This window comes from Typopeltis vanoorti, chromosome 20 (genome assembly GCF_054136105.1).
Source record: "Typopeltis vanoorti isolate ZY-2024b chromosome 20, IOZ_Tvanoo_1.0, whole genome shotgun sequence".
In the NCBI taxonomy this organism is placed as follows: domain Eukaryota; kingdom Metazoa; phylum Arthropoda; class Arachnida; order Uropygi; family Thelyphonidae; genus Typopeltis; species Typopeltis vanoorti.
Genome location: NC_143568.1, coordinates 76,401,910 through 76,428,117, shown reverse-complemented (window position 1 = coordinate 76,428,117; position 26,208 = coordinate 76,401,910). Strand labels below are relative to the sequence as shown.

The following is a 26,208-nucleotide window of genomic DNA, read 5'->3' as shown; positions in this document are numbered from 1 at the left end:
ATTTAAGTGGAATACAGTCAGGAGTACATATCAATACTGAAGATGGAAAGAGCCATCAAAAACCTGAAACATGGAAAGGGAGCTGAAGTAGATGATATTCAATCAGAAAGGCTCAAATATAGAGGTGAAAAAGTTTTAAAGTGGCTTCACTGCATAATTGATGGCCAGGTCAGACAGTCAAATTTGAGATAATTGAGCAGATCTCATAGTAGCCATCTATAAAAAGGGAAATAAAATGAATGTGAGAATTATAGAAGAATTTCCTGCTCAGGGAATATTTAGGGTAAGATTCATGCAAGAATAAAAAGAATCTATTAAAAACTACAGAATGGAAACCTGGAGAAGAAACAGCTAGGTGCAAGCCTAACAGAGGTAATTCAGATTGGATTCTCACTTTAAGACAAATACTTGAAAAATAATGGAAATATACCAGTGATCTGTATATAAGTTTTGTAGATCTGGAAACGGCATATCACAAAGTGGCATTAGAAAGTTTTTCAAAATTCTACAAGTTACATGGAGTAAATGGAGCATTATATTGAACAATACAGTCTATATTTGCATTATCATTCAGCAGTTAGAAATGAAGGACTGACATGAAGATGTATGAGGGTGGTCTGAAAAGTTCTTGGCCTAACAATGAAAAAACAAATTCATAATTTCAAAATTATTTTTATTTTTCAACATAATCTTTAATACTAATACATTTATTCCAGCAATGCTCCAGTGCCATTATCCCGTCCCTGTAGTGATTCTCAGTAAAATCTGCAAAATAACCCTCTACAGCTGCAATCACCTCTTGATTTGAAGAAAAACGCTGACCTAGGAAGAAGAGTTTTAGTTTTGGGAAGAGACAGAAGTCAGAGGGAGCCAAATCTGGAGAATAGGATGGATGTTCCAACAATTCATAGTGCAGATCCCTTAATTTTCCCATTGCCAAAACACTTTTGTGGGCGGGTGCATTGTCCTGATGAAGATGATTTTTTCTTTCTGCAAACCAGGCCTTTTCTCGCTAATTATTTTTTTCTAGTCTGGTTAAAAGATCGGAATAATATTCCCCAGTTATTGTTTTACCCTTTTCAAGATGATTAATAAACAAAATGTCTTTAGCATCCCAAAACACCGATGTCATGACCTTTCCTGCTGATGGAACCAACTTTGTCATCTTTAGCACTGAACGACCGGGCTTCTGTCCACTGTTTTGACTACTGTTTGGATTCTGGTGTGCAATGGTGAATCCAAGTCTCATCCATAGTAATAAAGACACACAAAATCAGTTTTATTCCTGTTAAAACATTCTAAGCACTGTTCAGAGATTTTCATGCATGTGCTTTTTGATCTACTGTGAGTAAGTGTGGGACCCATCTTGTGCAAAGCTTTTTCATTTGCAATTCTTCATGCAAAATATATCCTGCATGCTGAAATGCCTATATTCTCAGCAATTTCATGCACTTTGACTAGCCAGTCATCCAATACCATATTGTGCACTTGATCAATGATTTCTGGTGTTGTTACATTTTTTGGACATCCTTCACGTGGATTATCTTCAAGGCTGATACAGCCATGTTTAAACTAAGCAGCCCATTTCTTAGTTGTCGAAAACGAAGGAGAAGAGTGTCCATAAACTTTTATGAACTTCGAATGAATTTCTTTTGGCATTAAACTTCTTTTACAAAGAATTTTATAACCGTACGATACTCAATTTTATCCATTTCATGGGATACAGACAACACTTTTGCTTCAGACAGCTGTATAAAACAAACTACTTGATAGAATGACTTGCAATTTCACATGGATGTTTATGACAGATGTACCAACTTAGAAAAAAAAAATCTTGCCGATAGTGTTGCCATCTATGGTCGAGGCCGAGAACTTTTCAGACTACCCTCATATGTAAAATCAGGTATAAGACAACGCATTATTTCCACTGTTATTCATCATCTACAGGGTAGTCATAATTAAAGAAGTGTTCAATGCCCTGTAGCAAAAAATGTATTGGATTAAATTCAACCAAACTTGGTGTAATTACACTCTGGAATATGGGATTTTGATTTACAGAATATAAAAATCAGAATATATAAAAAAAAAAATAAATAAATAAAAATAAAAAGTACAAAATTTTGCCACCAGTGCATAATTGGCACTGGAATCATGTGATATTTGCATAATCTCACTGTTTCTACTAATGAGTTGGTGGATATAAAGAAGACCGAAATGGATTCACATCATTCTGATAAGACTGAATGTGCTGTGGATCTTACCTTACCAGAGCATGCGTTGCTAGTCAAGCTTTACTATCAGTGATTATGGTAAAGCTAATGACATGCTTCAAGAATTTCAGCATTTGAAGTATAGGAGAAGAGGTCAAATGACAATAAATAAATCTTAGAAAAATGATTTTATGATTTGAAATAGCAGATCTTTAGCAGCGCGGTCAGGACAAGGGTGCAAACAGATTATCTCTCAACAAGTTGACGAAGTGGCAACTGCCATCATGGAACACAGAATGAATAATGCACAAGGGTGCAGAAGTGCTTGGGCATGCCCGAGCACTTCTTGCACCATTTTTTTCCCTACAAGATCTCCCATACTTTAGCTTTACTTCATGGTAATGTGGAAACTCGACTGCAAGTGGATGAATGGAGATGGATGGAGGTGGATGAATGGTGGCATTGGATGTGAATCCATTTTGGTCTTGAAGATCTTGCAGAATGATAAGGCACATTTTTATCTGAAGGGTACTGTTAGTTAACTCACACAATTGCCACATTTGGGCTGCAAATAACTCTCACGTGCTTCATCAGACCCCTTTACACTCACCAAAAGTTACAGTGTGGTGTGGTTTCACTGCATCAATTATTACTGGTCTGTACTTTTTCAAAGAACTTCACCCGACAGGACCAGTGACTTGTACCATCTCTGCTGTTAGAGATGGTACAAGTCACAAAATTGCACAGCATCAAGAGATGCTGTGCAACTTTGTTGTTCTGCAACTGCAGCAGCAAAGATGCCATGACTACCATATTCATGCAGGATGGAGCACCACCTCACACTGGAATGCCGGTACAGCAAATGTTATGAAAACACTTCATAGAACACAGAGTGATTAGTTTGGCATTTCCCACAGCATGGCCACGTTGTTCGCCTGATCTCAATCTCTGTGAGAGCAACCTGAAACACATGGTGTATGAAGGGCATGTTCCTGATTTAGCAACCTTGAAAGACAGAATAATGCAGAATGTGTGGCAAATCAGTGCAGATCTGTTGCATTCCATTGTAGAAAATATCATTCACAGAATGCAGTTCTTAGGTCTGAAAGGAGGACAAATTGAACCATATCTCTATGTTATATGAACATGAAAATTGATTTGTTGCCTCTTTTCTGACCATTGCTGTTTAATTAATCCCAAACCACATGTTTATAGTGCCAAATGTCTCCTGGTGGCAGAATCTTGTATTATTTTTTTATCTTCTGTAAATAAAAACCATGTTTCAGTGTGCCAAGTTTGGTTGAATTTCATCCAATAAATTTTTCTCTACAAGGGTCTGAACACCTCATCTAATTATGGGCACCTAGTATATGGATTTCATTGAAGGAAAGTGGCATTAAGGCCAATATGAAAATTGGACATCTTGATCGCGGCTCTTTTCTTTATGCAGATGATGTCATACTCTTAAAAAGATCACGTACAATTTTACAAGATTCCATAAATAAACTGAATAACTGCTATAACAAATTTGGTATGAACAAAAAGACAGACTATGGAAGTGAGCAGGAACATCGAAAACATCAAAATGGGGAACTTATACACAGAACAAGTAAAACATCTCAGTTATAAAGTGCAATTTTTAGTAAAGATGAAAAATTCAATATTGGAAATAAAAAATAGAATAAGCAAAGCTAATGCAGTAGGGGAATCAACTGAATATATTAATATGGAATAAGAGAGAAATTAATCAGAATATTCAAATAGATGTAATGTATGAAACACTGAAACCAATTTTAACTATTGTATCCAAGAGCTGGGTTAGAAATTAAACAATAGATCAAAAGCTTGAGACCATATATGAGAGTTCTGAGAAAAAATAGGAGAGTGAACAAATGACATCAATTGTAGAATCACATTAAAATGAAAATATTAGGAAGGAACTTGGCATTGTTAGCATTTAGGAATAACTGAGCAGAACAGAACTAATCTTAGGTGGTATGGTCACTTAAACAGCACGGAAGAAGAAAGGTTAGCCAAACAGGTGTTTGATAGAAATAGTATAAGGAAGACCAAGAACTAAATGGATTCATGCAATAAAAAGTACATCAGAAGACTGAAATATAAGATCTGACAGATATCAAACCAATTTGGAGGAAAATTGCTAATAAGAAGTTAGTAATAACATAAGCTTTTCATGTAGCACTTTCATAGTATCCTGTAAATATAAGGAATTTCATGATAATGATAATAATTGTACTTGATTTCTTTCTTTTTTTTTTTTTTTTTTTTTAATAAATCTGAATCATGTTTCAGTATGCTCAGACATAGTAGTTCACTCTGCCTCTTCCAACTTCTCTCTCCCTCCCCCACATCTAGAACAATGGAAATAAGTGCTATGATATGAAGTTAATATGAAGTGATGACATGAATATTAAGATAATATTCAGATTTGGCAACGATATCTATAAAATATGTACATATCATAGCTATTGCTTCAGTATGTGCTAATGAGTACAGCAATCCCTCGATTAATGTGCCCCTGATTAGTGCGGTGTTTTTTTTCGATACCCAAATTTGATTAGTGTGGCAATATACATCTTAAAAATAAATGTTACAGATTTTAAAAATTTTTGATCTATACATTTTTTATGGCTAACTATTTTAAGAAATCACTCACCAGGATGAAATAATTTAGTTACCGATTTGAAACATTTTACAAAGTTATTTTTTAATGGCATACTACACTATTTCCATGAACACTATGTTCCAAATTTACTGCCAAAATTTATGTCGTCTGCTTTACATAGCATTTTGCTGATCATATCTCATGCAATTGTTTTCTTAACTTTTTTATTTTAAATTATTTTCCTAACCTTTAATCATGAGTAAAAGAATTAGTGAGCAAAAAATAGAAGTGTGAAAATGATTCGAAAAGTAATCTGATTGGAAGAAAAACTTGAAATAATAAAGAAAATGAAAAAGGTGAGTCCAGAGCAAAGATAGGACAAGAACACAAAAATGGGTGAATCAACTGCTGAATACAAAGAGAACGGTAAGGCTGTTTCAAGTTCATCATGCATGCACTTGAAATCAAAGTATCATAATGATTGAATTAGAGAGACGTCTTTTTACATGGATCGGAGAATGTAACCAAAAACGGATCCTGCTAAACACCGGCCTTATTAAATCAAAAGCATTGTCTCTTTGTAAACTGGAAAGAAAGGGCTATCAATGATGGAAAAGAAGAAGAATTCCATGTTAGTGCTGGGTGATTTGAGTGTTTCAAAAAGAGAAATAGCCTACATAATGTTCTAATCATCACAGGCGAAGCTGAAATTGCAGATAAGGAGATATACAGAGATTTTAAAGAAAATTGTGTAAGAAGGGAACTATTGTGATTAACAAATATTTAATGTCGATGAAAACGGTCTCTTTTTGGAAGCGAATACCTTCGAAGACTTTTCTAACTAAATCAGAGAAATCTCAGCCTGGTTATGAAGTTGCAAAGTTGAATGAAATTACTGCTAGCAATATGCATGCCATTTGGAAGCACATTCTTCCACATTGTGCAAATGATTTTAGAGGCTTTTCAAATGAATCTAAGTTAATTAAATCTCATTCTGAGAAGTTGAGTGACTCCGGCCTGCTAAATTTAGATACACAACGGGAAAATCCTGAAGAATATGAAGAAAATTTAATCACTGACAAGCCCAAAGAGGTTTCACAGAAACAATTTGAAAATAGTTTTCGTACAATTGAAGTTTTTAAGCAGCAATGCTTAGAGACAGACCCTGGCGAAGAGAGAACCAGTAAAATTTGTAGAAGAGGCAACAGGGCCATACCGTCAGTTGTATGAAAAAAAGAAACAGAATACCTGGCAAACTACGTTAGCTCAATTCTTTGTTAAGAAGCAGAATAATAAATTTATATTCTGAATATGCTTTATTGTCTTTCAGCTTCATGGTTTTCCTTTAACTAGGTCCTGAGACATATCTTAACTCTTTTATAAAAAAACTTAAGGGTCAAAAAAGTAATCTGAGGAACGAATTATACATTTTCCCATAGGTTACTATATTCGATTAGTGCGCTTTCGATTAATGCGCCTGTTTTAAAGAACGCATTAGGCACATTAATCGAGGGATTGTTGTAATAAACAACTACCAAATTTAATTAAGTTCCTAATTACTAAAAACTATTCCCAGGCATAACAAAAGATTCAATTTCATTTATACATTATAATTAAGAACATAAATGTTTTACTTACAATATCTAACTGAAGCTGGCAGGCATCCATTGTTGTTAGTAATTCACATACATGATCCTGTTCCGAATATACAGACAGCATTAGGAGATAAAGTGCAATTAAGAAAAATACTTTTTTTTTCATTATAAAATCACATTTTGATTGAAATGCAGAACACTTAAGTTCTAAGCAATGACTACTGGAGAAATGATTTTCACCATCTCACCAGAAGAATCAAGATGCAAGACAGAGTAGCATCTATTCATATGTACAGTTAAAGCACAAATCGATTTTTTTAAATTATTTAACATATATAAAGATATATAAAAGCAATATTTCATTCTCAACAGCTGTTATTTACATGACTTAACCAGCTGGTGTCATTTGATATGAAATCAATTTTAACTGAAATATGGCTGATAAATTACATAATACAGGGAAAAAATTTTATTATTTTTCACATTGACAGCTTATTCCATTAGACAATGGTAACATTTATGACTGGATATGAAACTGAATGATTATAGAAATGGTGGCTCAAAAGCATTATCTGGCTCTCAGAAGCAGCGGTACAGTTCATGCAAAATTAGTTACAAACAGAAAGCACAATTTAATTTTTTTTTATGTTGCTCCTGCCCACAAAAAGTAATTTGCAAACATACAGTATGCTTTGTACCATGAATGGGTTAAAGATTTTTTTTTTTGCTTTTTATCAATTTTATATAATTTTTGCATTTTTAATTCATTTTTTACATAGTCCAGAAACTCTGCTCTGTTCTAAAGACCAAACATGGAACTTTTTCAAGCCGCTTCACACCTCCAATAAGCTGGATGATGGTCTTGCACTTGGCAATAAAATTCATCACCCACCTAAACACATCACAAACAACCATGCCCAGGGCAGGATTCAAACCTACAACCTGCTGGCTGGAAAGTAGGTACACTAACCACTTGTCCAACAAGGCCAGCAAAATGCTCATATTCAACGAATATATGATTCAATATTAAGCTGAATGCATTGTATATAAATACAATGTATGTGTGTATTTTAATGCAACTTCCACCCATGAAAGGTTACAGTGCCGTGGATGGGATAAGGATTTTTTCCTCCTATTTTCTTAATTTTTTAATGCATTTTTACTTTGCTTTGAAATCCAGCTCAGAAGACCAAACATGGAACTAAAACAGGCCACTTCATGCCTCCAATAACCACATCAGGGGGGTCTCACACCAGGCAATTAAATTCATCTACCATCTAACCTGTAGCCATCTTCTTCTGGAAATCGGCTGGCAAGATGTTAATGCGGTTCTTTCCAATGTCAGTTAATATGTTGTCAGTCAAAAAACAGCACCGTCCTTTTATTTAATTAGTTTCATTGTTGAATACAGACCTTTGTCTTCAGGAAAGCACTTCCAAAATCCTACATGAACTATAACTGTTTTTAAATTGTTTTTAATACCTCATCCTCCTGAAGCTCCAGTAGTACCATTTCAAGAGCAATCATATTCACTGTAAGAGGCTATGAGATGGGACAGGCATTTCATATCAATTAAACAAAATTGATTGTTTGATAAACACAAATTCTTCTTCTTCTTCCCACTCTTCCTTCAATACTCTTGTCTTCATCATCATATACAGTCATACCCCGACTTACGCGAATCCGGAGTTACGCAGTTTCTTATATGTACGTATTCTTGTCCTGCTTCCGCCTCACCACTAGTTGTATCTTTCCGGCGCCAGCCACATTCGCCAGTGTCGCACATGCTGTGAACAAGCACTGATGTGTTTTGTGCGGTCTCCATTTATACACAATTTTTATAGTCTACAAACCTTGCGATTGTTTAATGTTATGTTCTTGATAAAAATTTTATCACATAAAAAATAATAATGTCATTCAAAAGAAGCAAGTCCGATTCTTCTACAGCTAGCAAGAAAAGAAAAACATTGACTTTGGAAACAAAACTCAACATTATTAAGGATTTTGAAAGCAGAATGAAACTTTGTGAGCTAGCAAAGAAGTTCGATCTACAGGAATCCACAGTAAGAACAATCATAAAAGAAAGGTTTATAGATTCTAATGAGGAACGAATTGTAGCCACAAGGCAAGGAATGAAAAAATCATTAGCTTGCTATGATGAAATTTTGCATGACAAGAAAATGACATTATGCCGTCAGACAAATCTATTAGATTTTATGAAACCATCGACATCGAAATAACTTCAATTATGATTATATTTCTTAAAAAATATAGGTGTTTTTTGTAAACCTTTGGTCCCAATTGTATGTTTGTATATATAAATTACATGCAAGATTATACCCCGAGTTACATGAATTCAACTTACGCGCTTTTTGTTGGTCCCACCTACCGCGTAACTTCGGGGTTTTACTGTATATATATGCTTCGTAGATAACATCACTGCACTCTTGTAAAAATACAAAAATATTATCTTAGAACGAAAAATTGTTCAATCACAACATGTCAACATCCACTCAGTAAATAAGTCGGACTGACTACAACTAACTGTAGTATTATCATGACATCATCAAAACTGCAGTGTTAAACTGCAATGCTACATTGTCCATTTTGCATTTTTTTTGTATGCATGTTTGTAGGTATGTGTATACATACTCACACACATATATACACGTGTGTGTGTGTACATACATACATACACATGTACACAGACACAAGCAGTTACTCCAGGTTACAACATAGTTGATGACTTTTGAGATAAGAAATGAGTGATTAGTAAAATAACCCAGTCAAATCTGGGATCTGGATTTTAAACCGAATAAACTATTTATTTACAAATGCAAATTTTGTTAAATTTTTTTAATTATTTCTTCTATTTCAGGCTCGATATCCTACAACCTTGTGGCATTTGATAACATTCAGAAAAAAAAATTATATTTCCATTTTTAGTTTGAAATTTTTGATGGCAGTAATACCTTTAAATTAAAGCAGAGGGGGGGGGGGATCCCTTTTTTTTTTTTCTTCAAAAACCAGATTAAATATTAGATGAAATTTAAAAAAAAATTTAATTTAAGAGATCTCAGTGGAGTGAATTCAGCAGACTACTTGAAGTTGAGCCATATTAGACTATCAAAATGAACTGAACAGTATTTTTATATTTAAGAGCTTTTTCCAAGCAAATATTTACTTGAATAAAATATTAAAACATTTCTTTGGAAATTATATGGCTATTTTGTTTGATAAAGAGTGTATGTATTCATGATTTTTTATGATAGCAATTGTGTTGGCTTCTAATGATCTGATAAAATGCAATATGAAGATCCTAATGGTTCATTTATCTTCCTTTTCCCATTCATCTGAGAATAGCGATAACACTCTTATTATTTGGGTTTTAAATTAGCATTTATTAAGTTATAACTCTGCATGTCTCATTGCATGCTTATCTTATCGTGACATGAGAGTTACAAATAAACATAATAAATGCAAAAACTTCATCACACATTCAAAGCATTCAGTTATTCAATGTATTTTAAATAATGGATCACTTCTGCAGTATGTCCATGTATCACATGTGCTAATAACACTTCATGAGCATTTGCATCTATTTCCTTTAGTAGATTTCTGTTGTGTTACAAGAGCAAATTAACAATTTCGAAACATCACGGAGTCTCATTTCTTAGTTCCTGTGGCCATTCCATCTCTCTCTCTTGATGCAACAAAAAGCAGATTTTGAAAATTTTCTACACAATAAGCATGAACTACCCTTGTTCAGCTGATAATTAATGATATTGGTCATGCCATCTGGATGAAAAAAGGCATGATGAAAGAGCTGTCGTAGTTGGCACTAATGATCTGAAAGATATTCAATAAGGGAAGATGTGAAGGAGTTGTTGGACAAAGCAAAAAATGAAGAACAAGAAGGTAAAAATTATATAAGTCTCCTGCCATGCTATGACAGAAGTGAACTGAGGACGAGGAGAGCATTAATAGCAAACAAATCAATACACAGGTTGTGGAGAAGGAATGATGAAGAGTTTATGGACATATGGCCTGTGTTTGATGGGGGATTTGTATAACGCAGATGGGCTGCGCCTAAATGGTTTTGGTGTTAAGGTATCTACAGAGAGCTTTGTTCACTGAACATGTTAAGCACAAATTCAGGAACACTTAAGCAAGAGTGGATGTAGGTGAATGTGTGTGAAGGCACCCATGAGGTGAGTGAGTGTGAAAGTGACCAAGTGCAGAATCTGGTCTCTCAACACAAAATATTAAATAAGATAGTCAATTCAGGTAGTAAAAGTGTTGGGACCCAAATGGATGCTGCCATTTTTATATACTAATGCCAGAAGTATTAGGAACAAGACAGAGGAGTTTCTGGCATTGGTTAGTGCAATTTTGCCAAAAGTTATAGGCATTAGTGAGACTTGGCTAACAGCAGATGATGTAATTACAGGGATAGAATGTGATGGCTTTAGTATTTTAAGGAAAGATAACGAAGACAGGATGGGGTAGGGGTTCTGCTGATGACAGCAGATGAACTGCAGCCAAAAAGAATAGGAGATAGGTGGGATGGGTGGCTGTTCATTTTAAGCAGTCTGGTGTGGGATCAAGGAAGACAAAATATATGGTTGGTTGCTTCTATAGGCTAGGGGATTCCAGGGATGATCTGGAAGACATGCATTAGCAAATTAGTACAATGCATGCAGGTTGAGTGATTATTATGGAGGACTTCAACTATGACAAGAAGATATAGACTGAAAGGAAGAGATATCACATGGCAGAAAGGAAATGGAATTCATACACTATGTGTTTATATATCTTTCATATGTGGCAAGTAAGAAGAAGAATTACTATGGAAAAATAACTTTAATGAGTGCTGATGGTCACAAGGTGATGGGGTATGTAGGGCAAGGGTATATTATACAAGTAAGGTTAATGTTATGACATGTGAGAGAGAAACTTATATAGGAACAGAGGTGTATGAATCGGAGGTTGTCGGGATATTGCAAAAATCTCAATGTGAATACAGCTGTGGGATTAGATGGGATATCAGCTTGCATTTTGAGGAAACATGCAATGTTTCCTCAAAATGCAAGGGCATGCCTCTAACTAGGCTCTTTTAAGTCTCAGCTCTGGTAGAGTTCCAAGGGAATGGAAAGAGAGCAAAATAATTCCCTTGCATAAGGGAGATTCTGAGACTGCAGTTGCAAATTATAAACTAATCAATATCTCAAGAGCAGAAGTAAAAGTTCTAGAGGGTTGTAAAAGAGAATTCAGGAATTGGTAGATAGGAATATCATACTCTACTACAGGGTTTCTTAAACTTTTTCTATGACGGAACACTTCACAAATCCTGAAATTTTCACGGAACACCTTGGTCATTTTGTAATGTATTAATTAATAATTAATTGGTAATTTAGCTGATTTTTTTATTATTAATTAATTATTTAAACATTAATTAAACCATCATTAAATTAATTTATGCTGATTTTCATCGACATATCCTATTCTGATCACCAAAAATTTATATTATAAGTACTTACGAGTGGATGCAGACTTTTGCTCCTGTGTGCTGGTAGTTTTCACCAATGTGGTACATCCTGGAGATCTTTGTAGGCTTGAGGTGGATGACTCACTATCTGTTCCGTCACAAACACCTTCAATAAGAGATTTCTTAATACCAAAATTAAACAAAGTGACTTGTTTCTTATTCATATTAGAATTTAAATCTGTATTCCTATTACTTTTAAAAAATCACGGCACTCCGGTTTCAGAACAAGCACTTATACACCGTAATACGAACTTGCAAAGAAAGTATTCAGTATTAATAGATTTGAGAACCGGATACAGCCTACCTTGATCTTCAATTTCAGTGGAAAAATTTTCTTTATGCTTCCTTGCTGATTGGTAACTGACATTTGCAACACAGATGTTATTTCATTCAGTTTTGAGAACACGATGCCCATTGTTGTAATCTGCAGCAATTTTTATGATTGGTCATAAACGGTGGTATTCTCCTTCCAAATTGTTGAAAGATTTCGATGTGTGAAAATTAATGATAATTCATGAATATTTCCATGTTTAAAAATATGCCGCTTGGTCACTGACATTTGCTACACAAATGTCATTTCTTTCAATTTTGAGAACAAAGGATATACCATACATTGTTATAATCCGCTTGCAGGCAATTTTTATGACCCATCATAAACAGAGGTATTTCCTTTCCCAAATGTTGAAAGGTTTCGAAGTGTGAAAATTAACGATACACAGATGTTATTAGGCATTCTGGGTCTGAGCTTTTCGACATATTCACGAATATTATTCTCTTCAGAATATTTCTACTATAAAATATTTATTCATGAAAAATGCATGGGTGCTTAAGAGTCAAAGCTGTATAACTGAGAGGAGACCTCCACATAGCCTTTAAAGGAATGCGGAGAACCAACCATGGCTTCTGACCAAAAGTCTAATCCTCACCTCGTGGTGCACCCTGTTGGGTATCTAACTGGATACTGAATGAACAAGGATGGGCTGGTAATTTGGGACTTAGCCGCCCAAATTGTATTCTTATTGGTTAAACCAAAATAAAAAATGATGCTACAACATGACAAAATTTCATGCCGCCTGGGGTGTCGCCCAATTAAACAAGGTCCCCATTGTTTTCACCAGGGAACCAGGACGAACAGTGAAAAGTCAGCTACTGGAACAAATCTGAAAACACACCCCAACACCAGAGTTAAAGATCGGTACTATCAACATAAGAAGCCTGAATGGCAAAGAAATGGAGCTAGCTGAGGAATTAGATAAGTACCAGATCGACATAATAGGGGTGACTGAAACAAAAAAGACAAAAACTGGTAAGATCTTTCTGAGCAATAAATACAAAATGTTATATTCATGCAATAACAATCAAGGAAAAGAAGGAGTAGTCATAGTATTCAACCTACACTAAAAAGGAGGCTAATCTTGAATGCCAGGCAGTCTCAAATAGAGTGATGTGGGCAAATAGAAAATGGGGAACTGGACAATGAGACTTATTTGTGCCTATGGTCCCACAGAAGGTTTTGCTGAGGTAGAAGTGGAGGAATTTTTTGATGCTTTAGAAAAAGCAACCGACACAATGAAAAAGGAAAAGTTGGTCCTTTTTGAGGATCTGAATAGCAGAGTAGGAAATGATTGTCAGACATACAAAAATATTTTGGGAAAATTTGGAGAAAAGAGCAAAGCTAATAATAATGGCAAATACCTGTTGGATTTCTGCTCAGGACATGGACTGGTTATTACTAACACCATGTTCCAACATAAAAATGTGCACAAATTCACATGGAGAGAAGAGGCAAGGAATAAGAAGTCTCAATGACTATGTTATTGTTGATAGTGATGATTTCTCCCTGGTGCAGGACACCAGAGTGTACAGAGGATTTGAAATTGGAAGTGTTCAGTATTTAGTCTTGAGCAGGATAAAATTGAATTTCATATTGAAAAGAATAACATGTAAGAAAGTTTTAAAGCGAATAAAAGTTGAGCAGCTCTCAGATGTGAACTGTAGACTAACATACACAAAAATTATTGAAGAAAAAATTAGAGAGTTTGAGAACAAGAACCAAACCTTGGAGATTCAGTGGCAAGCCTTGAAGAAAACTCTGACTGATTCAGCCAGAGAGGCATGTGGTGAGGTTGTCTGCAAGGAAAGAAAAATCAGGACTCCATGGTGGACACAGGAAGTAAAAGAGGCAGTGAAGGAAAAGAAGAAATCATATCAAAAGTTCCTGGCAAATAAGTCAGCTTGTGCTCTTTGAGAATACAGAGACAAATGTAAGAAAGTGAAACACTGTGTAAAACTAGCTAAAAAAATGTCATGGGAGGACTTTGGCAAGAACATAGAAAATAAATATCAAGAAGGTGGTAAGATATTCAAGAGGTTGAAGAAGCTTAGAAATGGAGGAAAGAGTGCTGTAAAAGGAGTTAGAGATGATAAAGGTGACATGAAAACAGGAGAAAAAGATATCCTTGAAGTATGGAGTAATTACTTCTAAAAATTGCTAAATGAAACAAGCAGTGATGACAGCACAGTGGTAAAAAACACTCAACAGGCATACAATCAGGAATACATATCCATACTTGAAGTAGAAAAAGCCATCAAAGGCTTGAAATGTGGAAAGGCAGCAGGAGTAGATAATATTCGACCAGAAATGCTGCAGTATGGTGGTATAAAAGTCTTACAGTGGCTACACTGCACAGTTCAGAAAGCTTGGACAGAAGGGCGAATTCCCGATGATTGGAGTAAAGCTCTCATAGTACCCATATATAAAAAGGGAAATAAAACTGAATGTGACAATTACAGAGGTATATCCCTACTGAGTGTTCCTGGGATGATCAATGCAAGTATACTTGAGAAACGGTTGAGAAGAATTGTGGAAGAAAAGCTTGGTGAAGAACAAGCTGGATTCAGGCAAATAGAGACTGTCAGGATCAGATCTTCACTTTACGACAATTAGTTGAGAAAGTATGGGAATATAACAAAGATCTGTATTTAAGTTTTGTCGATCTGGAAAAGCCATATGACAAGGTGCCAAGAGAGAAGCTGTTCGATACACTACAGTTATATGGTGTCGATGGGGCATTATATCAAGCAATACTTGGTCTTTATTTGAGTTGTAAGTCAGCAGTTAGAATTGAAGGAAATACAGGAAGATGGTTTAATGTTAAATCTGGTGTGAGACAAGGATGTACATTATTCCCTCTGTTATTCATTATCTATATAGATCACATTATGAAGGAAAGTGGTATTAAACATGATATCAGAATTGGAGATGTTAATGTCAGCTCTTTGCTGTATGTGGACAATGTTAGACTTCTAATTAAATCTGCTACAAGTTTGCAAGATTCCCTGACTAATTTTAATAACTGTTGTAATAGATATGGTATTAAAAATAGTTATTACATATAATAAAAAGACAAAGACAATGAAAATAAGTAGAATTGTTGAAAATGTCAACTGTGTTGTGAAACAAGTAAAACATTTCAGCTACTTAAGCACGATTTTTAGTGAAGATGGTAAATTAAATATGGAAATAGACAACAGAAGCAACAAAGCTGGTATGGTAGGAAGTCAACTGAATAAATTCATATGGAATAAGAAAGAAATTAGTTTGAACACTAAATTAGCTGTATACAAGACAGTGTTCAAAACAGTTTTAACTTATGGATCTGAGAGCTGGGTCAGAAGTAAAACACTTGACCAAAGACTAGAGACCGCAGATATGTGAACACATGACATTCAACATGAGCAGCTGGAACACATGACATTCAACCAGAAATTCTCATATATAGAAATATAAAAGTTTTGCAATGGCTACACTGCATAATTCTGAGAGCCTGGTCAGAAGGTCAAATTCCAGATAATTGGAATAGAGCCATCATAGTTCTCATCTATAAAAAGGATTACTTAGTTTTGATTTTTATGGTGCAAAGACATCGGGGGTCATACTGTGCCAAGACACAGGTTACAGCAGCACATATGGTAAAAGGTTAGTAAGACAATCATAAACATCCATGTCCCTGGCAGGATTTGAACCCGCAGCTTCTTGGCTGAAGAGCAGAGATGCTAACCACTCGGCCAACAAAGTCGGCTAATATAAAAAGGGAAATAAAGGTGAATGTGAGAATTACAGAGAATTTCTCTACTAAGTGTTCCAGGTAAGATTTATGCAAGTATACTTGAGAAAAGGCTGAGAAAAATTGTGGAAGAAAAATTTGGAGAACAAGCTGAGTTCAATCCAAATAGAAGTTAAAGATCAGACTTTCACTTTACAACAAAAAGTTGAGAAATTGTGGGAATTTAACAAGGATCTGTACTTGAGTTTTATAGATCTGCAAAAGGCATTAGACAGCAATTAGAACTGAAGGAAATATAGTAAGATGCTTTGAATGGTTTGATGTAAAATCAGGTATAAGACAAAGGTGCACACTATCTTCACTCTTATTCATCATCTATATGGATTGAGTTATAAAAGAAAATGGCATTAAATATGATATCAAAATTGGAAGTGTTAATCTCAGCTGTTTACTTTATGCAGATAGTGTTCTCCTAAATAAATCAGTGCAAGTTTTTATTAGTTATTTTTGATTTTTATAGCACAAAGACATCACGGGTCAGTCATACTGCACAAGGACACAGGCTACAGCAGTACATGTGATAAACAGTTAGTAGGACAATCACAATATCTAAATATCTGATATCTGAAGTTTTATAAGTTCCTGCATATTGTGTAGAAACATATAAAACTTCAGTTGAATTCTCAATAAGAACAATTAAATATTTCAGTTATTCAGACACAATCTTTATTAAAGATGACAAATTAAACATAGAAATAAATAAGATATGGTGGGGTGCCAGCTGAATAAATTCTTACAGAATGAGAGAGAAATTTGCCAAAGTTGTAGATGTAGATTGAGAACTGACGAAATCATTCATCAAAAATTAGAGACCACAGATGGGAGTTCTCAGAAAAATCTGAACAGACAGCATCAATAGCAGAATCATATTAAAAATGAAGATATTGGGGAGGAAATTAACACTGTTAACATTAAAGAATATGTGAGCATAGCTAATTTAAGGTAGAATGGTTACTTAAACAGAATGGGAAAGGAAAGATTAGAAAAACACTTAACAGATTATGCAAATGGATAATCTGCTAAAAGTGATTACTACTTATAGATACTAATATCTGTTCAACAATCAATTGCATATAGCCAGATTTAAAACACTCTGATTTGGCCAGTGTATGACAATGTTCCTGCTCATACAATAATTAATGCATAGATGTTTTAGGCCCACATGCAAGTTACTGAAATGCTCAATAGTTACTCCAATAAACTTTTTTTTTCCCCAGGATGAAATTAAAATTGTTAGTATTTTGTCACTGAGAAGAATTTGACAGCAGAATATCACACAATTTTTGAAGTCTTTCCAAATCTTGTATGAATGCTGCAATAAGTGTTATAAAGTCTCTTGAGGAGCAGTTAAGAATATATTTTTATTTTTATTATTCCACATTTTTGTTGCACTTTGTATGAAGCTGATGTAGAGGTGTTCACTTCCTGAAGTAAGAAGTCAACATCATCTGGCATTGATTGCTTGGCCACTCATGTTGATGTTTAGTGGATAAAACATACATCATTACACTCTTAGTGGAAAAAAAACACAAAGATACTGACATTATCATCAATTTTCACAATAGCCTCCTTATTCACTAGAAACCTCAGATCTCAATAAGACTCTCTTCCCCCCTGACATAGCAGTCTTATTCAGTTTTACCATGAACTATGGCTATTTCACTGTAGAAAGTTTTACTCTTAGTGCAAAAAAAAACACAAAGATACTGACATTATCATCAATTTTCACAATAGCCTCCTTATTCACTAACATACTCCTAATAGAAACCTCAGAACTCAATAAGACTCTCTTCCTCCCCCCCCCCCAACATAGCAGTCTTATTGTTTTTACCATGAACTATGGCTATTTCACTGTAGAAAGTTTTTTTGCTTCGTTACAAAGTAAATTATACTTGCCAAGAAAGTATATTCTTGTTTAATCCTTCTGGTCTATGAGTTGCAAAAGTGAAGTGGTATTCAGTGAACTTGTTTAATGAGATGACTGTTGTAAGTCACATATGCTGGAAGCTGATAAGGATGAGGAAATAGAAAACACTATCTGCATTCTCAGTATGAATTACAGAACAGGTTATGCATTTTCAGCTACTGAGCCACAACTTTTAGTGAAGATAATAATTAATTATGAATAAACAGAAAAGAGGTACTAGTTGGTGACTGAGTGGATAGTACTGCCATTCTTCACCTAACAGATTGTGGGTTTAAATCTCAACCTTGGCATGAATGAATGATTTCCTTTCAGTTTCCCACCCTATTTAATGGAGAGCTAGAGAGGCTCAAAAATTTATGTTTCAGTCTCTACAGCATTTCAATTATCTAGTCACTCATGGTGTGATAGGTTTACAATTTTTCATGTGTGGAATTCACATAAAAATATATATAAAATAAAACATTAATTATGGCATGAAGCCAACTGAATATTATATGCACTTATAGGTCATCAGTATATGTATAGATTGTCCTACAGTAATTTTATATAATTAAATAAATGTAAACTTAAATATTTGATTTTAAATGAGCATTTTCTACTGTTGGTGCAAAATATATTGTAATAAGAGTGCAAAATTAAATGTGATTTTTCTTTTATATATGTGATTGGGCATTATTGAATTGCATTTACATATAATAGTGATTTTAACAAAGTAAATGCAGTGGGAAACTCACTTATTTAGTTCACTGGAATCAAGATTTTACCACTTTCAAGCAAAGTGCCATGAGATAACATAATAGTGGCAGCTTGTCTTACTTCGTGATTGAAGCAGAACTGGAAAGTTATGCGTGCTGGAGCATGCACAACTGGTAACTAGTAAAGAGAGAGAGAGAGAGAGAGAGAGAGAGAGAGAGAGAGATACACATATGCAGAGATATGGAAGGATTTTTAGAATGAGTTAGAGAATAGTTCCATTAGTATTAGTCTATCATAAAGAAAGAAGCTTAAAAGTTATCTGTTATGTTACAAACATAACTGCAATAACAGTTGTGAAAGAAATTTAAGAACTTGGGAACTTGATAAATGAAGTTGCTCATATAGAAGGAGAAATATTTATCAGATAGTTCCATTAGAACAATAATGATTCAATGGCTCTTTTAGATAATATATACAGCAAGTTGGTTTTTAAATGTTCAATAATTTTCCCTTAGAAATCCTTCGTACAGGAAGAGGGGAAAAGGATGAGAATCTTAAAGATGAAAGAAGAAATAAAGTTTGTGTGACGTTTCTAGAAGGCATTAAAAATGGAATTAGCAGGAAAATTTGATAAGTACCTACCAGATCAATATGATAAGTGTTACCAAAACAAAGAAGAGAAAAACATGTGTGATTGTTTTTCTGAGCAATAAATATAAGATGTTATATTCAGACAAGTGTTTTTGATTTGAGGATTTTATTGCCGAGTCCAAACTTTTCATATCTCTTACTACAAATAAGAAATTGACAGTTATTTTAAAGAACAAAGTGATAAAGAAGGTATGTTTCCACTTAAGAGATAAATAAACTGTTTTGTTCAAGAGAAGTCCAGACAAAGTTAAGGAATTTTTTTTTTTTTCCAGATTGCATAACTCTGGGCCCAGATAAGATATAATTTGTTTAATCATTTTTTAGATTAAGAAAAGTTTCTGTTGTTATGGTTTAAGTTCAGAATATTGAATTTTTTTCTAAAAACTTTCTACAAATAGTAGTTAAACATTCTACACATTAAAAGAGAAACCAGTCAAAAGACAAAGCAGGAAGCATCTGAGACAGTGTCAAATGAAGTTTCATTTATGAATCTGAGAATTCATTTCTTATATCTAATAAGAAATGGATTCCACAGATACAGGAGTTCAATGAAAAATAAGGCAGTGAAAAAATTACATCTTTGGGAGAATCACATTGAAAATAGAGATATCCGAAAGGAATTAAATACAGACAATCTCTGTATAGCACATTACTTCTATAACACAGTTTTGTTCTAACATTGCTAGAGAATTGTGGCAAACAAACTTAGCATAACAGTGTATTTTTTAAGTTTGGTGCAGGGGAAAACCCTATTATTATGGATGTTATTATTGGATGTAATTTTTCAACATTTCCATTCTTTTTTTGTAAATCCCTGCTGTTGACTTGCTAGCAATTATGAAAAAAATAATAAATAAATAAAATAAAACAAATAAATAAAATATTGGGAAATCTCCATTTTAGGTTCTTTGTTATTGAACTTGTGCTTGTTTGAGACTGTTAAAAATTGTAACTTCAAATACTGCAGTTCACGAGTTTTAAGATTTTTGTAAAGTTATTTTTGTTTTTATTAGATCATTTATAAATTTTTGTGGGTAGTATTACTAAATTTTGTTCTTAAGAACCATAATGGAATAATTTCTTCATTGCTGTGAATTAAATTCCACCCCTAAATATACCAATGAAGATAGATAAAAACATTCTCGTTTGATTGTGCTTAGCAGCAATGAAGAGGAAAAACAATTAAATGAACATACATGATCTGATATAGATTATGTATAACAATTTATAAGACATTTAAAAATGTCTTATAAATTAAAAAATAAATAAAAAAAAGATATTATAAGACATTTGTTCAATTATAAACATTTTTCATTTTAAAAAAAATTAAGATTCCAATAGTTACAAAAATAAAATGATGTATTTTTGTTAGCTTCTGGAATGTAACTGCATCTCCCCCTTTGTACTGGTTCTTAGTTTCATATAACATGGTTTCATACTACATGAGATTTTATCAGGCCTAACTACCATGTTATTATTATTATTATTACGGGCAACTCCAGGGAGTCATTGGACTCATCGAGGGAGGCCCCAAATCATATTCATCACAACTATTTGACATTCATACAGTATCTATCATACCTTGCCTTAAACTCATTCACTGTCACAGCATCCACCACAGACTCAGGGAGCGCATTCCACTCATTCACTACTCTAAAAGTAAAGAACCCAGCTCTAACACCTTTACTAACCACACTTTTGCCCAGTTTCCATGGATGTCCCCTAGTCCTCCCACAACCAGCCCTGTTCTCAAAAATATCTTCTGAATTAATTTTATAGAAACCCTTCAGTAATTTGAATGTCTCAATCATATCTCCCCTCCTCCGCCTATCAACCAATTTTCGCAACCCACAAATCCTCAACCTGTTCTCATACGGTTCATTCCACAGACCTGCTATCATCTTGTTACATGAATTATCTGCATTACTATGTATTGCAGATCACTGAAGTATTGCTAGAGACTAACAAAAACCTATTTGAAATAAGAATGGCAGAACACAGAGGAAGATTGAATTCAAATACAGATATATGCCGTTAAGAGTGCTTTAGAAGATCAAAAAAATGGAAGCTGAGTGAATCAGGGACTTGACAAATAACAGATTAATTTAAAAGAAAGGCAATTAGAAGCTAGTCATGAAATCTTAATTGTGTTGGACTATCATAATATCTGCTGATGTCCTTCATGGCATAAAACAAAAAATGATGGTTATACTCAAAGGGATATCCAAAAATATCCATAAATATATGGATTGCTACATTTTTGTTTGAAACAAAAATGTGGCAAGAAGAGATGGGGGGAGGGAGAGACCTGCTATTCTCCATATTAAAAAAAAATGGAACTTATGTAATTAATAAAATCATTATTTCATACTTTTCTATCATGGTTAAAATTATCGCAAAAAAACGTTTATATTAGAGATCTTCACTAGTATTGTGTGTTATTATTAATATCTATTACTATTAAAAACTACTATTAAAATCTTATAATATATGGGTAATCTACATAGCTAGCAAATATAATGTTATAATCTACATAGGACAGACAGCATCACACTCATGGGAAAGATCATTCAGACTGATCCTTCTTTCTATGAGAATAGTGAGCAAGAAAGAAAGATTTATCTGAACAAGAAAAGTATTCGTTTTGTATCTGAATGTCAAATAAAACTAAATTATAATCAAATACAATAACTTACTTTGAAATCTAATAAATCCACAAATGTATAATAATATAATGACAATGACTTCATGATTTCTTGACGAATATTATATACAGGATTAAGTTGACTCTGCAAAGAAAAAGAAAAATCTTAATGTACTGATAATATTTAAACAAACGACTGAACGCCTTTAAACACAATCTAGCAAGTAAGACAATGGTGATTAAGAATTTGAACTAAAGAAAATACTTAAACCTAGCTTACTCTTATATACAGTCTTACATATTTTAACAGTTTTAATATAAGAATTATATCATGTAAGTTGGGTCACACATTGTACTACTTGTGGAAATAACCAATTCATAAAGTGTTTTATTTTATTCTTCAATTAATCACATGTATACAAGCAAAAAAGCAATACTGTCTTTATTTGAGTTGTAAATCAGCAATTAGAATTGAAAGAAGTACAGGAAGAGGATTTAATGTTAAATCTGGTGTCAGACAAGGATGTACATTATCCCCTCTGTTATTCATTATCTATATGGATTACATTATGAAGGAAAGTGGTATTAAACCTGATATCAAAATTGGAGATGTTAATGTCAGCTCTTTGCTTTATGCAGATGATGTTATACTTCTAAATAAATCCATTTCAAGTCTGCAAGATTCCCTGACTAAATTGAATAACTGTTGTAATAGATATGGTATGAAGGTTAACATTAAAAAGACAAAGACAATGAAAATAGGCAGAAACACTGAAAGTATCAACTGCATTGTGAATGGAGAACCTATAGAACAAGTAAAACATTTCAGCTACTTAGGCACGATTTTTAGCGAAGATGGTAAATCAAATATGGAAATAGACAACAGAATCAACAAAATTGGTATGGTAGGAAGTCAACTGAATAAATTTATATGGAATAAGAGAGAAATTAATCAAAACACTAAATTAGCTGTATACAAGACAGTGTTCAAACCAATTTTAACTTATCTTATCTGAGAAATGGATTAGAAGTAAAACACTTGGCTAAAGACTAGAGACCACAGATATGAGAGTCCTGAGAAAGATTGGGGGGGGCATGAACAGATGGCATCATTGGCAATATCATATTAAAAATGAGGATATTAAGGAAGAACTTGACATTATTAGTAGCCAGGAATGCATTAGCAGAGCTAATCTCAGGTGGTATGGTCACTTAAACAGAATGGGAGAGGAAAGATTAACAAAACAGGTGTTCTTTACCATGTGGTAGGGAAAAGACCCAGAGAAAGAACAAGATATAGGTGGATCGATATGGTAAAAAGTATCTCAGGAGATAGAAATATAAGATCTGATAATGTTCGAGTCTTGACAGGTAACAAATTCATTTGGAGGAAAACTGTAGATAGAAAGTTAGTAATGATGTAAATTTTTCATGTAGTACTGTCATATCCTGTACACCCATTGAGTGCACATGTCAGGAATTTGATGATGATCTTTTCAATATGCTTGCATAAATTATAAATACCGAGAAATTCCTCTGTAAACATTCAGCTTTATCCCCATTTTTATAGATGGATACTATGAAAGCTCTACTCCAATCATCTGAAATTTGACCTTCTGACCAAGCCAACTGAATTATGCAGTGTAGCCACTGTAAAACTTTTATACCTCCATATTTAAGTATTTCTGATTGAACATCTACTCCAGAAGCCTTTCCACATTTACAGTTTTTGATGACCTTTCTTCCTACCTCAAGTACTGATATATACTCCAGTTTACATTCCCCTTGAATATTTTCTACTACTGACATAAAAACTGAATATAAGGACATCTAGGATGTCCTTATATTCAGTTTTTATGTCCGATATGTCATCTGATTGCTTTTACAGTACTCTTTCCTCCATTTCTAAGCTTTTTCAATAGCCTCCAGAACATTTTGCCACCTTCCTAATATTTATATTCTATGTTCTTTCTTACCAGTGTTCCCATGGCTTTTGTTTAGATACTTTTACACTTATTGAGCTCTTTTAATTTTCTCTATATGCTTTTAAGGCATATGCTGATTTAGCTGCTAGGAATTTTTGGTATGCTTTTTTTTTTTTTCCAGGACTGCTTCTTTAAACTTCTTGTATTCACTCTGGTCTTATTTTTCTATTCTTGCAGATCTCTTAGCTGAATCAATCAATGTTTTCTCCACATTCCATGCATCCATTAATGCATGGAATGTGGAGAAGAAAGAAGAACCTCTTGTGTCTGGATAACACATTTTATTTTATTTTTTTTTTAAATTCTATTCTGAACGGTTTAATATATTAGTCTATATTTAGGGAATACAAAATTTATCTTGAATGTTAACATTAAATAATAAAATTAATTCGCATTCAGTACATTCAACATTTAATTAAAACAGCGTTTTTGTGAAAGAAGGCAAAAACTATGATTTTTTTTTTTTTTTTGTTACCCATGGTGTGAGACTTAAATAAATGAAAAATTTAGAAATGAAATTATACTATTAATCATTTATATTATTTAATAAAACTGTCAACTTACACTACTCCCTCTTGTATCAATATTAGGAAACCTGCGAACCACATGTTTAATGGCAGATTCTAAACTTTTGTCTGACAAGAAAGCTGGTTTTGACTTAGCATCCCCACATGCCTAAAAAAAAAATATTTCATCAATAATGATAATTATTTGTAAATAAAAATATACAATGAATTACATTTTTCATTTTTATTTGCACACGCAATTAATGGATTTACCTCTCTTTGTCAATACACAATCTGTTTCTCAATGAAGAAGATTTGGAATCTTTACTAAAATGTGTGGAGTTATTACAATTTCAGTTTAAATCATATTAAATCAAAAATTATATGTTATGTTATTACAATAAACGTGGAGTTTAATGACAAGAAATGAATGACAAACATAACCTGTGTCTGTATGTCTTAGTCATTCAGCTGGAAGACAGATATGGGGAAGTATACTCATGCTATATGACTTATTCTTACATTTCATAATTTAAATGCTGTACATAGTCTTTTACATTCTCCTTGAATACTGCTTGTGCTACAGTGAGTGAAATAAAAGAGTTGATATTAAATTCTAATTTTCCTTACATATGTTAATCATTTTTTTTTTAAATATAATACTAGGTCTGCACTGCATGTTTCTATAGAAAGGAAATGATGACGACATTTCAGATTTGTTTTCTCGTAGTTGTCAATGGAGAAAAGAGCAAAGCTAATAATAATAGCAAACAGCTAGTTGGATTTCTTCTCAGGACATGGACTGGTTATTACTAACACACCATGTTACAACATAAAAATGTGTACAAATTCACGTGGAGAGAAGAGGCAAGGAATAAGAAAAGTTTCATTCACTATGTTATTGTTGTTAGTGATGTTTTCTCACTAGCACAGGACACTAGTGTACAGAGGATTTGAAATTGGAAGTGATTACCATTTAGTCTTGAGCAGGATAAAATTGAATTTCACATGGAAAAGAAGAACATGTAAGAAAGTTTTAAAGCAAATAAAAGTTGAGCAGCTCTCAGATGTGAACTGTAGACTAAAATACACAAACATGACTGAAGAAAAAAATGAAAGAGCTTGAGAACAGGAACCAAACCTTGGAGATTCAGTGGAAAGCTCTGAAGAAAACACTGCTTTATTCAGCCTGAGAAGCATGTGGTGAGGTTGTCTGTAAGGATAGAAAAATCAGACCACCATGGTGGACATAGAAAGATAAAGAGGCAGTGAAAGAAAAGAAGAAAGCATATCAAAGTTTCTGGTAAATAAGTCGGCTTGTGTTCTTAGAGAATACAGAGACAAATGTAAGAAAGCGAAACATTATGTAAAACTAGATAAACAACAGTCATTGGAAGACTTTGGCAAGAACATAGAAAATACATATCAAGAAAGTGACAAGATATTCTGGAGGTTGTTGAAGAAGCTCAGAAATGGAGGAAAGATGTAAAAGGAATTAGAGATGATAAAGGTGACATGAAACTGAGGAAAAAGAATCCTTGATATATGGAGTAGTTACTTCAAAAAACTGCTAAATGAAACAATCAGTGACAGCACAGTGGTAAAAAATACTGACCAGGGATGCAATCAGGAATACATATTCATATTCAAAGCAGAAACAGTCATCAAAAGCCTGAAATGTGGAAAGGCAGCT

The 26,208-nt window shown here is 33.6% G+C and overlaps 1 protein-coding gene across 5 annotated transcripts in view; it reads right to left on the bottom strand.

Moving 5' to 3' along the window:
• Hem (Nck associated protein 1 Hem) overlaps nucleotides 1–26,208 on the bottom strand; it is a 393,688-nt gene that overhangs the window by 337,990 nt on the left and 29,490 nt on the right. For all 5 annotated transcript variants that reach the window (XM_090409885.1, XM_090409889.1, XM_090409887.1 and 2 more), the window contains exons 2-4: nucleotides 24,574–24,684; nucleotides 22,077–22,169; nucleotides 6,475–6,531 (exon numbers count right to left, since the gene is read on the bottom strand). In XM_090409885.1, the coding sequence (XP_090266011.1) occupies nucleotides 6,475–6,531; nucleotides 22,077–22,169; nucleotides 24,574–24,684 (261 nt within the window). The remainder of the gene's footprint in view (nucleotides 1–6,474; nucleotides 6,532–22,076; nucleotides 22,170–24,573; nucleotides 24,685–26,208) is intronic.